The sequence below is a fragment of the Oncorhynchus clarkii genome, chromosome 23, assembly GCF_045791955.1.
Source record: "Oncorhynchus clarkii lewisi isolate Uvic-CL-2024 chromosome 23, UVic_Ocla_1.0, whole genome shotgun sequence".
Lineage (NCBI taxonomy): Eukaryota > Metazoa > Chordata > Actinopteri > Salmoniformes > Salmonidae > Oncorhynchus > Oncorhynchus clarkii.
This window is the reverse complement of record NC_092169.1, coordinates 37380618-37396151: the sequence shown is the minus strand read 5'-3', so window position 1 is coordinate 37396151 and position 15534 is coordinate 37380618. Positions and strand designations below refer to the sequence as shown.

General features: G+C 42.2%; 1 protein-coding gene across 3 annotated transcripts in view; it reads right to left on the bottom strand.

Moving 5' to 3' along the window:
* Nucleotides 1–1724: 1724 nt before the first annotated feature.
* Nucleotides 1725–15534, bottom strand: part of LOC139381454 (serine/threonine-protein phosphatase CPPED1-like) — a 31546-nt gene continuing 17736 nt past the window's right edge. For 2 of the 3 annotated variants that reach the window (XM_071124995.1, XM_071124996.1), the window contains exon 5: nucleotides 1725–2907. In XM_071124995.1, coding sequence (XP_070981096.1) covers nucleotides 2681–2907 — 227 coding nt within the window. In that variant the 3' untranslated portion in view covers nucleotides 1725–2680. Of the gene's footprint in view, nucleotides 2908–11929; nucleotides 12373–15534 lie in introns of those variants that run through there. The other variant, XM_071124997.1, reaches the window with a different exon arrangement.

Genomic DNA, 15534 nt, shown 5'->3' with positions numbered 1-15534 from the left:
TCCACACACAGAGATGCGTACAAAGCTCTCCCTCGCCCTCCATTTCTTTCTCTCTCTCGGAGGACCTGAGCCCTAGGACCATGCCCCTGGACTACCTGACATGATGACTCCTTGCTGTCCCCAGTCCACCTGACCGTGCTGCTGCTCCAGTTTCAACTGTTCTGCCTTATTATTATTCGGCCATGCTGGTCATTTATTAACATTTGAACATCTTGGCCATGTTCTGTTATAATCTCCACCCGGCACAGCCAGAAGAGGACTGGCCACCCCACATAGCCTGGCTCCTCTCTAGGTTTCTTCCTAGGTTTTGGCCTTTCTAGGGAGTTTTTCCTAGCCACCGTGCTTCTACACCTGCATTGCTTGCTGTTTGGGGTTTTAGGCTGGGTTTCTGTACAGCACTTTGAGATATCAGCTGATGTACGAAGGGCTATATAAATAAATTAGATTTGATTTGATTTGTCGTAGATGGACGTGATAGAACAGGCAGAAATACATCCGGTTTTGCTTCATACCGACTGTATTTTTGCCTGCTTGAACGGCAATAGCTCAGATACACATGGAATTACCCCGGGAATAGATAGAACATCAGTCAGAGATGCACAAAAACGATATAACATTCTGAATTGATGAATCTTTCCTTTAACAGAAGTCATACTGCAACATCCGCTAATCAAAGTCATTATATTTATTGTAGTGTTGCAAAGGAAAGTGCAGCTAAAACCTTGTAAATTAAGATTGCATATATTTAATTAGGAGCTTCTTTGAGTCCCTCTTGCAGACCTAGTGGGGTCCCCACTTCTCAGAATGGTGCTCATTTAATAAAGTTTATATCAAAGCTGAATCAATGTCTTACAAGATCACTTAATGATTCATTAGTATTCTACATAGGCCTAACATAGCGAATATGATAGCATAGTATAACATTACTGCTAGACCAAAAACACCACATAATTTCTTATGTAGGCTACACTTACATGTACAACGTTTTGTATGAATTATTATAATCATCCACTCCGTCACATATACGTTTTTTGAATAGAGCATCGAGGACCAGCAGTGAACAGTTTTATCCTTAACAAAAAAGCTTGAAGGGGCCTCAAACCCACAGTTGCAGTACCCAGAAGATTCAGTCAACTACCTAGCAGTGATGGTACTAGATGTACATGACAGCTGTTTGACAAAATCATAAGGCTCTTCGACTTTTTGTTTTCACAATGTATGATCAAATTAAAATGTTGTATATACCTATCTTTTTCCGTAAACGTACGTGGATGTGTGTGAAACTGATAAGCAAAAACGTGTGATTTTGTCATATGCGAAAACACGCCTTATGATTTTTGTCTTAAAATCTTTGATAGGCTGATGTGGGATTTTTTACAGGAAATCATCACTGCCACCTTGTCAGGTTAGCATAGGGCTAAATGTGCTAGATTATGTGATGTGAACAGCTAACATGTAGCGTTGTATCATGTGCAACTACGTTGACAATTTTAATTGGCTAAGGCGCATTTTAAGATGCAGAAAAACTTGTTCGCAAGGATGGACCCGATGTGTTTAGGGGGTCTGGGACACAGACCGGCCTGATCAATAGACACACAGTATAAGACCTCTATTGGGAGGGGATGGGTAGGTGCACTGAGGAGAGGAAGGTGCAAAACAGTTTGTGTAGCTCTTATGGACAGATGATCAACAATTCAGCAACATCACTTACATAATCATTGCAATAGTTTAAATCAATGTTTATTCATTTAAAAAAAACAACAGAACATGACATTTAGTTGTAGTGCGACTAAAGAAACTAAACTAATGGAATCCTCCTGACCATACCCCAACTTAAGTACTAAATCAATTCACAAATCTAATATAACAAATTCTCAATTAGGTCAAGAAGATATCAAATACATAGTAGGGAACATCACATTCACAGACAGGATGTTGCTGTAAACTGAAGAGTTGTTGATCCCATTACAGTGTTTTCATTGCAGAGGTCATCATGTTGTTGTTGGCCCACCCATCACCACCATCAGGCCTGTTCAACGAGGACAACTGCTGTTGCCATGACAATTTGTTGCTTCAAGGATTGGGTGAGTGGGGTTGAAAATATTCATACAGGGCAACAGAGAGTCGTTTCAGGGCTATAGAGTCATACTAGTACCCGTTGTCAGTAAAGACATTCAGTGCTGCTGCAACTAGACTAGACAAACATTATTCCCCCCAAGCTTGATATAAAAAAGACATGACTAACACAGGACATGCTCATTGGATTAGTTTGCACAATGAGTGTTACAGACAGTATCTTTGTAGACCTTAGAGATAGTCATAACTAGGATATTCTTGACAAGAGTAACTTATGACAACAGTAGAACAGTTTTTTTTCTTCTTCTCTGGAGTAAGGTAAATCCAGCACATTCTGCGACTGATGACCTTGTACAATACAATGGGTTGGTGCTTATTCACAGTAGGCTACAGGTCTTAAGATGATTGACAGACTTCCTCTCCACCGTCTGGTGTTCTGAGCCTGTATTAAGAGTCAGAGTAGCAGTACTGATGTAGGATCAGTTTTGCCTTTTAAATCATAAGGAATAAAAAGAGGGACCTAGATCAGCACTTCTCTCCTGAGATGCTTCATGAATCAGGCCCTGGTATTCTGTTCCTGTGTGTCCCCTCTTCTCTGATTGGCTCAGGCCTGCAGTAGTTTCCTGAGGTCCTCGTCCATGCCCCGCCCACTGAGCTGCTCCAGGCTGTGGTAGCGATGGATGACCTGGTCGGCGGTCACTACCACCACCCTGACCCCGTGGGTGTCCTCTCCCAGCTGGCAGCCTATAGCGGAGCTCACCACCATGTCCAGGCCATTGTGGAACCCCCCCGCATTACGGTGGTAGTGGCCGGAGAACACCGCCTTCACTCCTACACAACACACAGCAAGAGAGAGAGTGTGAGGAGGAGGCTTACAACAACACAATACGAGAGAGAAGGAGTAAGAGGAGGAGTAAGAAGAGGAGTAAGAGGAGGAGTAAGAAGAGGAGTAAGAGGAGGAGTAAGAAGAGGGGTATCAAAGCTTTTTGACTCACCAGACCCATTATGTCCAGCCACAATATTGGGGTTTCGTCCCAAAAAACAGCAACCCCAGAAAGTGACGGTATCGTAATAATCAATTAGTATTGATTAACCTTAAGTGACATGTGACCATATGGTGTCGGTGTCTGTTGGGTTTGTTGGAGAAAGACGGTTCTGTTTTCTACACAGCTCCAGTCTGCATATACAGAGCTAAATGTAACATAGGAAAACTGTCCCTGATCTGCATACAACAGCAATATATTCATATTAGCTCAATATAATTGCATAATGAGATCATTGCCATATCTGTCAGATAGACTGAAAACAAATGCCTGAGGGAGGGGGGAGGAGAGAAAAATGAGAGGGAGATAGATGGGAATGAGAGGGAGTGCAAGCTGAGAGAAACTGAACTCATTTTTTGAATAGTTTGTAAAAATGTAGAAACTTTTCAGGGGCTTTTTACTTTTCAATTTCTTTTCCATCACAATCGTTGTCATTATTGAATTGATTTCTATCGGTGTTTCTGCAGGGCTCGGTTTCTCCTGAGAAATAGAAGGCACTGAACTGATTTCACACTCACACTGGTTGGCCAAGCAAGCCCCTGAATGAGAAGTGCAAATTAGTAATTATCCTTTTGCGGATGTGTGTGCGTGTTCCACTGTGAGTTCACTCTAGGTTTTGGCAGACAGAGGAAGTAAGATGTTTCGTTTCTAACAGTAGCGGGGTAGTTAGACTTCTACCCGCTTGCTGCCATTCCTCAATACACAACACATGCCAAGGATATAATTAAAACGGGCAAAAGCTGGCAACGAAGAAACTAAATTCCTGTCCACAGTACACATGAACACGACTCATGTCCTGGAAATCCATCCAATCCTCAACACTAAAATAACATCAAGAAAACCCTGGAGTTGCTTTTCAAGAAAACCCTTTTTCGCCCCCTGATCAGCAACATTCAGATTCTACACATAATGGGTGCACCATTGAATAATGAATCTAATATAGATGGAAGTTGATAAACATTTTTTTGCAGGCTAAATTCATTTGCTATCAAAACCCAGAGGCTATTCTACTAGCGTTACATAGTTATGCCAATGCACTCATCAACATATAAACCAGCAAACTCATTTTCACGTGGATACATTTTACACTTCATACTTAACTATGTTATTTATTTAAAAGTTTAAATTCGTTAGTCCGTCGAGCCCTCTCCCGCTAGAATAAACGACATGCATCTTCTAGCGATCTATTGATCACAAAGTGAGCGATGACAGGGCAACGCAGCAAAGAGGAAGAGGCGAAGTGAGAAGTTTCACTCTCGCCAAAATCTGTCCAAAAACGCGCTATTAGTTTCTATGACGTATTTTAGACCTAAGCTTGTCGCCTGCCTTCCCGCCTTTGGGACGACTCCCATTGTAAGGGCGGATACATGAGTATCTTCTAATTATATGCAGATCTCGGATTGCAGTGGAATTTCTTTTCGGAGGGAAAGAACATAATGCTCGTAAATTTGCACGTCCATGTAATGTAAAGAAAAACACAATTCCTAGGTTTCCTGTCGGGGCCAGGCAGTGATGCCAAAGTGAGTGACTCGTCTCTTCAGTCAATAGGCAGGTTTCCATTGACTCAGGTTTTTTCAACATTTTTTGCAAAAACATTTTTTTATTGCGACCGATGTAATGGAAACGACAGACATATGAGACATTTTCTAAAGATCCACAACATTTTTATCCATTGATTTGTCTTTTGTCAAATAATTGATTGTGATAAATGAAGATTGCTGAATACTTTTGAAAGTACGCAGCCAGGCACGTGATGTAATCACGTTCCAAATGTAATTACATTTTTTCCAACTATAATCATTGTTTCTTTGCAGGACAAGGACTTTCAAAAATTCCTGAATTGCTTCGCTGGTTGGCTGGCAAGTTTCATCATCCAAGTGGCGCAGCGGCCTAAAACACTGTATCTCGGTGCTTGAGGCGCCACTACAGACACCCTAGTTCGAATCCAGGCTGTATCACAACCGGCCATAATGGGAGTCCCATAGGGTGGTGCACAATTGGCCCTGCGTTGTCTGGGGTTGGCCGGTGTAGGCCGTCATTGTAAATAAGAATTTGTTCTTAACTGACTTGCCTAGTTAAATAAAAAAAACATCCGATCTACATGAGTGCAAATTTATGTAAATACAGTGCATTCAAAAAGTATTCAGACCCCTTGACTTCTTCCACATTGTTACTTTACAGCCTTATTATAAAAATGATTAAATGCCCCCCCCCTCAATCTACACATAATGACAAAACAAAAACTGGTTTTTAGAAATGTTTGCAAACGTATAAAAAAAATATATACAAATATATATAAAGAAATATTATATTTACATAGGTATTCAGACCCTTTACTCAGTACTTTGTTTAAGCACCTTTGGCAGCGATTACAGCCTTGAGTCTTCTTCAGGATGACACTGCAAGCTTGGCACACCTGTATTTGGGGAGTTTCTCCCATTCTTCTCTGCGGATCCTCTCAAGCTCTGTCAGGTTGGATGGGGAGCGTCGCTGCACAACTATTTTCAGGTCTCTCCAGTCTGGGCTCTGGCTGGGCCACTCAAGTACATGCACTTTCCCAGAAGCCACTTCTGCGTTGTCTTGGCTGTGTGCTTAGACTCGTTGTCCTGTTGGAAGGTGAACTTTGCTCAGGAGCAGGTTTTCATCAAGGATCTCTCTGTACTTTGCTCCATTCATCATTCCCTCAATCCAGACTAGTCTCACAGTCCCTACCGCTGAAAAACATCCCCACAGCATGATGCTGCCACCACCATGCTTCTCCGTAGGGATGGTGCCAGGTTTCCTCCAGACGTAACGCTTGGCATTCAGGCCAAAGAGTTCAATCTTGGTTTCTACAGACCAGAGAATCTGCCTTTCATGTGCCTTTTACTGAGGTGTGGCTTCCTTCTGGTCACTCTACTATAAAGGCCTGATTGGTGGAGTGCTGGAGAGATGGTTGTCCTTCTGGAAGGTTTTCCCATCTCCAGAGAGGAACTCTGGAGCTCTGTCAGAGTGACCATTGGGTTCTTGATCACCTCCCTGACCAAGGCTCTTCGCCACTGGTTGCTCAGTTTGGCCGGGCAGCCAGCTCTAGGAAGGGTCTTGGTGGTTCCATATTTCTTCCATTTAATAATGATGGAGGCCACTGTGTTCTTGGGGACCTTCAATGCTGAAGAAATGTTTTGGTACCTTCCCCAGATCTGTGCCGTGACATAATCCTGTCTCGGAGCTCGGCGGACAATTCCTTCGACCTCATGGCTTGATTGTTGCTCTGACATGCACTGTCAACTGTGGTACCTTACATAGACAGGTGTGTGCCTTTCCAAATCATGTTTGATGTCATTATGGGGTAATGTGTGTAGATTGATGAGAGCAGGAAAAACAATTTAATCAATTTTAGAATAAGGCTAACATAACACAATGTGGAAAAAGTCAAGGAGTCAGAATACTTTCCGGTGTGTGTGTGTGTGTGTGTGTGAGAGCAAATGATGGAGTGAGTGTGTGTAGGACCCTGTGAGTGTACATAGAGACAGTGCAAAAATAAGAATAAAATACAAGGGTCAACTTAGTCCGTGTAGCCATTTAGTTAGCTATTTAACAATCTTATGGCATGGGGAAATGAAGCTGTTCAGGAGCCTGTTGGTGTCAGACTTGATGAACCGCTTGCCGTGCGGAAGCAGAGAGAACAGCTTGGGTGGGATTGTAGTCTAATGATTTTCTGGGCCTTCCTTTCACACCGATTGACCCCATTCTGAGGTCCTGGATGGCAGGGAGCTCGGTCCCAGTCATTCGAGGAAGATGGTGAATCATCACTGTAGGAACAGTAGGTAGTAGAGAGCCTCATTCTGTCTCAAATATGATAATTAGGGCCCTCACGGAATCCAGGCATTAAAACATAATTCAACAATATAAAAAACATTTGACTTTAGCAGGGAATCAACTAAATGATTTAATTAATTCAATTTGCAGAAGTTTATCATAAGACATGAACAGAATGCATCAGTGATTCGTATTTGCTGTGTGTGTGTGCAGTATGGGAGTCTACCACTTTGTGTAGCCATTAGCGATGATGCTAATGAAAAGTCTTGTGGTAGATGGAAAGCTTTCCCAAAAACCTTCTCAATTAAATGTTAACTACGAAGTAGCCTATACTTATCTGGCAGAATAATATCATGATTATTTTAATCAATCAAGATGGTAGAGTTTGCAAAACAAATACCCTACAAATGTGGAGAAAAAAAAACACTTGCTAGATGCACACTAGAATTGAAGGGTAACTACTAACCTTTCTGCAAACCCTTAAAAGATTAAGAAAATACAAACCACAGCAACAATGACGTAAGCATCAGAGAGGGAAAAAACTGAATTATCAGGAGGAAAAATAAGAGGAAGTGAACCAACAAGACAAAATAAAAATTACTTTTTTAAACGAGTAGGTTTCCTCTGAGGACCATCACAGTAGAGAGAGAGAGAGAGAGAGAGAGAGAGAGAGAGAGAGAGAAGTAAGCTACTAATTACAGCTGGCAACCAGCCAGCCCAGTCTAAATCAGCCCTACATCTTTCTTTCTCCCGCTCCCATTTTGATGTCCTACCTCGGGGTTTATTCAGGAGAGTGAGACAGAGCAGTTCAGAATGTTCTGATTTAAATACATGTATTGTTTGACTCTTTGTTGTTAGGGAACCGAAGGACCTCTATCCAGTGCATGTCTATCTGCAGGGGGCACAGCAGGACAGGAACTGTGCCTAACCTGCCTAATGTTTGAAGGGTGAGGAGGGTGTCACAATCTGTGGGTTCTGCTATCAAACCGTACACAATCATCCTATCATTTCTGATAACACGAGTTGAGATCTCTACGTACCCCAGAATGAAAAGTAAAAGCTATTAACTTGGAGGGTTCGGATTCACGTTTTTTTTTGGCCTGGTGGGAGATCTGTCAACGTGCCCTTGAGCAGGGCTTGACCCTGGATGCTTCGTTGTGTCGCTCTGAATGGGAGTCTGTTGGATAAATGGTATGGTGTAGTTGTTGAGCGGCTTCACAGCAAGTATATTGTATGTTTCGGAAATTCAATAAAATATGCTACACTACACATTATCGCCAACCTCCATCTCTGTTCCCAAGGCTTTACAACCTCCTCACTCCTCTCAGGCTTAAAACAAGGGGGTTAAAGTCTTATCTCCTAATCAAATCCCTGGGGATAATAAAAGAGCTCTGCACACCTGGATTGTACAACATTTGCAATCTAAAATTCTTCAACAAACAACTTGACACAGAGCTTGATCATAGCTAGACAGTCATTTTTAAGCTAAGTAAAAACTGTAACTAGGCCACTCAGGAACATTCAATGTCTTCTTGATAAGCAACTCTGGTGTAGATTTGACCTTGGTTTAGGTTATTGTCCTACCTAAAGGTGAATTTGTCCCCCAGTGTCTTTTGGAGAGCAGACTGAACCAGGTTTTTCTCTAGGATTTTGCCTGTGCTTAGCTCCATTTAGTTTCTTTTGTATCTTGAAAAACTCCCCAGTCCATTCCGATGACAACCATACACATAACATGATGCAGCTGCCACTATGCTTGGAAATATGTAGAGTGGTACTCAGTAATGTGTTGTATTGGATTTGTCCCAAACATTACACTTTGTACAGTGCCTTGCGAAAGTATTCGGCCCCCTTGAACTTTGCGACCTTTTGCCACATTTCAGGCTTCAAACATAAAGGACCATCACAGTAGAGAGAGAGAGAGAGAGAGAGAGAGAGAGAGAGAGAGAGAAGTAAGCTACTAATTACAGCTGGCAACCAGCCAGCCCAGTCTAAATCAGCCCTACATCTTTCTTTCTCCCGCTCCCATTTTGATGTCCTACCTCGGGGTTTATTCAGGAGAGTGAGACAGAGCAGTTCAGAATGTTCTGATTTAAATACATGTATTGTTTGACTCTTTGTTGTTAGGGAACCGAAGGACCTCTATCCAGTGCATGTCTATCTGCAGGGGGCACAGCAGGACAGGAACTGTGCCTAACCTGCCTAATGTTTGAAGGGTGAGGAGGGTGTCACAATCTGTGGGTTCTGCTATCAAACCGTACACAATCATCCTATCATTTCTGATAACACGAGTTGAGATCTCTACGTACCCCAGAATGAAAAGTAAAAGCTATTAACTTGGAGGGTTCGGATTCACGTTTTTTTTGGCCTGGTGGGAGATCTGTCAACGTGCCCTTGAGCAGGGCTTGACCCTGGATGCTTCGTTGTGTCGCTCTGAATGGGAGTCTGTTGGATAAATGGTATGGTGTAGTTGTTGAGCGGCTTCACAGCAAGTATATTGTATGTTTCGGAAATTCAATAAAATATGCTACACTACACATTATCGCCAACCTCCATCTCTGTTCCCAAGGCTTTACAACCTCCTCACTCCTCTCAGGCTTAAAACAAGGGGGTTAAAGTCTTATCTCCTAATCAAATCCCTGGGGATAATAAAAGAGCTCTGCACACCTGGATTGTACAACATTTGCAATCTAAAATTCTTCAACAAACAACTTGACACAGAGCTTGATCATAGCTAGACAGTCATTTTTAAGCTAAGTAAAAACTGTAACTAGGCCACTCAGGAACATTCAATGTCTTCTTGATAAGCAACTCTGGTGTAGATTTGACCTTGGTTTAGGTTATTGTCCTACCTAAAGGTGAATTTGTCCCCCAGTGTCTTTTGGAGAGCAGACTGAACCAGGTTTTTCTCTAGGATTTTGCCTGTGCTTAGCTCCATTTAGTTTCTTTTGTATCTTGAAAAACTCCCCAGTCCATTCCGATGACAACCATACACATAACATGATGCAGCTGCCACTATGCTTGGAAATATGTAGAGTGGTACTCAGTAATGTGTTGTATTGGATTTGTCCCAAACATTACACTTTGTACAGTGCCTTGCGAAAGTATTCGGCCCCCTTGAACTTTGCGACCTTTTGCCACATTTCAGGCTTCAAACATAAAGATATAAAACTGTATTTTTTTGTGAAGAATCAACAACAAGTGGGACACAATCATGAAGTGGAACGACATTTATTGGATATTTCAAAACTTCTTTAACAAATCAAAAACTGAAAAATTGGGCATGCAAAATTATTCAGCCCCTTTACTTTCAGTGCAGCAAACTCTCTCCAGAAGTTCAGTGAGGATCTCTGAATGATCCAATGTTGACCTAAATGACTAATGATGATAAATACAATCCACCTGTGTGTAATCAAGTCTCCGTATAAATGCACCTGCACTGTGATAGTCTCAGAGGTCCGTTAAAAGCGCAGAGAGCATCATGAAGAACAAGGAACACACCAGGCAGGTCCGAGATACTGTTGTGAAGAAGTTTAAAGCCGGATATGGTTACAAAAAGATTTCCCAAGCTTTAAACATCCCAAGGAGCACTGTGTAAGCGATAATATTGAAATGTAAGGAGTATCAGACCACTGCAAATCTACCAAGACCTGGCCGTCCCTCTAAACTTTCAGCTCATACAAGGAGAAGACTGATCAGAGATGCAGCCAAGAGGCCCATGATCACTCTGGATGAACTGCAGAGATCTACAGCTGAGGTGGGAGACTCTGTCCATAGGACAACAATCAGTTGTATATTGCACAAATCTGGCCTTTATGGAAGAGTGGCAAGAAGAAAGCCATTTCTTAAAGATATCCATAAAAAGTGTTGTTTAAAGTTTGCCACAAGCCACCTGGGAGACACACCAAACATGTGGAAGAAGGTGCTCTGGTCAGATGAAACCAAAATTTAACTTTTTGGCAACAATGCAAAACGTTATGTTTGGCGTAAAAGCAACACAGCTGAACACACCATCCCCACTGTCAAACATGGTGGTGGCAGCATCATGGTTTGGGCCTGCTTTTCTTCAGCAGGGACAGGGAAGATGGTTAAAATTGATGGGAAGATGGATGGAGCCAAATACAGGACCATTCTGGAAGAAAACCTGATGGAGTCTCCAAAAGACCTGAGACTGGGACAGAGATTTGTCTTCCAACAAGACAATGATCCAAAACATAAAGCAAAATCTACAATGGAATGGTTCAAAAATAATCATATCCAGGTGTTAGAATGGCCAAGTCAAAGTCCAGACCTGAATCCAATCGAGAATCTGTGGAAAGAACTGAAAACTGCTGTTCACAAATGCTCTCCATCCAACCTCACTGAGCTCGAGCTGTTTTGCAAGGAGGAATGGGAAAACATTTCAGTCTCTCGATGTGCAAAACTGATAGAGACATACCCCAAGCGACTTACAGCTGTAATCGCAGCAAAAGGTGGCTCTACAAAGTATTAACTTAAGGGGGCTGAATAATTTTGCACGCCCAATTTTTCAGTTTTTGATTTGTTAAAAAAGTTTGAAATATCCAATAAATGTCGTTCCACTTCATGATTGTGTCCCACTTGTTGTTGATTCTTCACAAAAAAATACAGTTTTATATCTTTATGTTTGAAGCCTGAAATGTGGCAAAAGGTCGCAAAGTTCAAGGGGGCCGAATACTTTCGCAAGGCACTGTATTAGTTGGCTAATTGCTTTGCCACATTTTTCACAGTATTACTTTAGTGCCTTGTTTCAAACATGACGCATGTTTTGGAATATATGTATTCTGTAAAGGCTTCCTTTTCACTCAGTCAATTAGGTTAGTATTGTGGAGTAACTACAATGTTGATCCATCCTACGTTTTCTCATATCACTGCTTGACTGAGGCACCTTACAGATAATTGTATGTGTGGGGTACAGAGATGAGGTATTGTGGCAGCCCAGGGGAGTCAGAGGTGAAACTCACAAAATAAGACAGCCGGAGACCATTTTGCGGTACTCAAACAAAAGTTGATCTTTAATAAAAGGTTTGGAGGAACGGGGAGAAATACAACTGAAAGGCCTCTCAGGTAGTGGGTGGGTCACTGTGTGGCAGCTTCTCAGACCGCCTGTGTTAATGAACAAGAGAGAGCAATGAGTCCGGGGCATGCTGCCCGGGAATGGGTCCTCTTCTCCAGTTCTTCTGAGGTCTAGGCATACCCACTTCCTGTCTGCCGACGCGCCCGAGTGACTGCACCTCTACTTATACCCATTTGGAGTAACGAGGGACAGGTGGGACCATTTCCAGGTGCCAATTGGTTGCATCACCTGGACTGGGTAGTATTGGTGTCAAATCACCAGCCCCAGTGGGTGCCTATAAAGCTGTCCATGGTGCTGACTCACCTTGGAAACTATCTAGCCCTTTGGAGCTGACAGAAGTCCTGCTCCTGGCTTTGTAGCTCCCTGCTGGCCCCCGGGTTGCCACAAAAATCATGTTAAACACTATTATTGCACACAGAGTGAGTCCATGCAACATCTTATTTGACTTGCTAAGCACATTTTTTCTCCTGAACTTATTTAGGCTTGCTATAACAAAGGGGTTGAATACTTAACTCTATACATTTCAGCTTTTCATTTTTAATTAATTTGTAAAAAAAAAAAAAACAATTACACTGACATTATGGAGCATTTTGTGTAGACCAGTCACAAAAAAAATCTCAATTTAATACATTTTAAATTCAGACTATCGCAACATGTGGAACAAGTCAAGGGGTGTGAATATTTTCTAAAAGGCACTCTATTTTGAAATGTGTTTTTGGTTTAGATATTTTTTACCAGACGCCAGCATCATGCCCTGCAGTGAAAAACACTTCATATACACATCTCCAGTTTTCCAATAAACAGGAACAAAGTGTCTCTAAAACGCAATATTTATTTTGGAGTCTTTGTACCAAAATACGCTGCAGCCAGTCTGCCTACTGCTGTATGATGCAAATAGAACAAAACAAGTAAAACACTAAACAATAGCTGAGAGACCGTAACTAGTATCTTGACCCTGGTGATTAGGAATGATAGGAATAGCAGCACTTCTCCTGCTAACAGAGAGAGAGAGGATGCTGTTTTGCTTGCTGGACAAAACAGACAAAACAGACTCAGAATAGATGAGCTCCCTCTGCAGAAAATATGTACAGTAGACAATATGGCAGCCTACTACTTTACAGTAGACAATATGGTAGCCTTGTAAATTACAGTAGAGTGGACAATATGGCAGCCTTGTACATTACAGTAGACAATATGGTAGCCTTGTAAATTACAGTAGAGTAGACAATATGGTAGTCTCGTACATTGCAGTAATGTGACCAATATGGTAGCCTTGTGCATTACAGTAGAGTAGACAATTGTAGCCTCGTACATTACAGTAGACTGTGGTAGCCTCGTACACAGTAGAGTAGATAATATAGTAGCCTCGTATACAGTAGAGTAGACGATATAGTAGCCTCATTCATTACCATAGACTATAGTAGACTCGTATATTACAGTAGAGTAGACAAAATGGTAGCCTTGTACATTACAGTAGACTAGGGTAGCCTCGTATATTACAGTAGTGTAGAAAATATAGTAGCCTCGTACATTACAGTAAACAACATGGTAACCTTGTACATTACAGCGGAGTAGACAATATGGTAACCATGTATATTACATTAAACAAAATGGTAACCTCGTACATTACAGTAGACAATGTGTTTTCGCTTTGTCATTATGGGGTATTGTGTGTAGATTGAGGATTCTTTTATTTTATTTATTTGATGAATTTTAGAATAAGGCTGTAACGTAACAAAATGTGGAGAAGTCAAGGGGTCTGAATACTTGCCAAATGCACTGTATATTACAGTAGACAATAATGGTAGCCTCGTATTACAGTAGAGTAGACAAAATAGTAGCCTTGTACATTACAGTAAACAATGGTAGCCTAGGACATTACAGTAGAGTAGACAAAATGGTAGCCTTGTATATTACAGTAGACAAATCAAATCAAATGTTTATTTGTCACATAGACATGGTTAGCAGATGTTAATGCGAGTGTAGCGAAATGCCTGTGCTTCTAGTTCCGTCCCTGCAGTAATATCTAACAAGTAATCTAACCTAACAATTTCACAACAACTACCTTATACACACACAAGTGTAAAGGAATGAAAAATAATATGTACGTAAAAATATATGAATGAGCGATGGCCGAACGCCATAGGCAAGATGCAGTAGATGGTGTGGAGTACAGTATATACACATATGAGATGAGAAATGTAGGGTATGTAAACAATGTTGAGGATCAGCGGGGTGGAGATGTTACCTACCCTCACCACCTGGGGGGCGGACCCGTCAGAAAGTCCAGAACCCAGTTGCACAGGGCGGGGTCGAGACCCAGGGTCTCAAGCTTAATGACGAGTTTGGAGGGTACTATGGTGTTAAATGCTGAGCTGTAGTCAATGAACAGCATTCTTACATAGGTATTCCTCTTGTCCAGATGGGTTAGGGCAGTGCGCAGTGTGATTGCGTCGTCTGTGGATCTATTGGGGCGGAAAGCAAATTGGAGTGGGTCTAGGGTGTCAGGTAGGGTGGAGGTGATATGGTCCTTGACTAGCCTCTCAAAGCACTTCATGATGACGGAAGTGAGTGCTACAGGGCGATAGTCATTTAGCTCAGTTACCTTGCTTTCTTGGGAACAGGAACAATGGTGGCCCTCTTGAAGCATGTGGGAACAGCAGACTGGGATAAGGATTGATTGAATATGTCCGTAAACACACCAGCCAGCTGGTCTGCACATGCTCTGAGGACGCGGCTGGGGATGCCGTCTGGGCCTGCAGCCTTACTCACGTTGGCAGCAGTGAAGGAGAGCCCGCAGATTTTGGTTGGGGGCCGTGTCAATGGCACTGTGTTGTCCTCAAAGCGAGCAAAGAAGTTGTTTACTTTGTCTGGGAGCAAGACATCGTGGTCTGGTTTTCCTTTTGTAGTTTGTGATTGACTGTAGATCCTGCCACACACCTCTCGTGTCGGAGCCGTTGAATTGCGACTCTACTTTGTCTCTATACTGACACCTAGCTTGTTTGATTGCCTTGCGGAGGGAATAGCTACACTGTTTGTATTCGGTCATGTTTCCGGTCACCTTGCCCTGATTAAAAGCAGTGGTTCGCACTTTCAGTTTTGGGCGATTGTTGCCATCATTCCACGGTTTCTGGTTGGGGAACGCTTTAAGACGCTGTGGGTACAACATCGATGATTCACTTGCTAATAAACTCGCTCACCGAATCAGCGTATTCATCAATGTTATTGTCCGACGCTATGCGGAACATATCCCAGTCCACGTTATCGAAGCAATCTTGAAGCGTGGAATCCGATCGGTCGGATCAGCGTTGAACAGACCTGTGCACGGGCGCTTACAATATGGTAGCCTTGTACATTACAGTAGAGTAGACAATATGGTAGCCTCGTACATTACAGTACACAATATAGTAGCATCGTACATTACAGTAGAGAAAATTGTAGCATCATACATTACAGTAGAGTAGACAATGTTAGCCTCGTACATTACAGTAGACAATATGGTAACCTTGTACATTACAGTAGAGT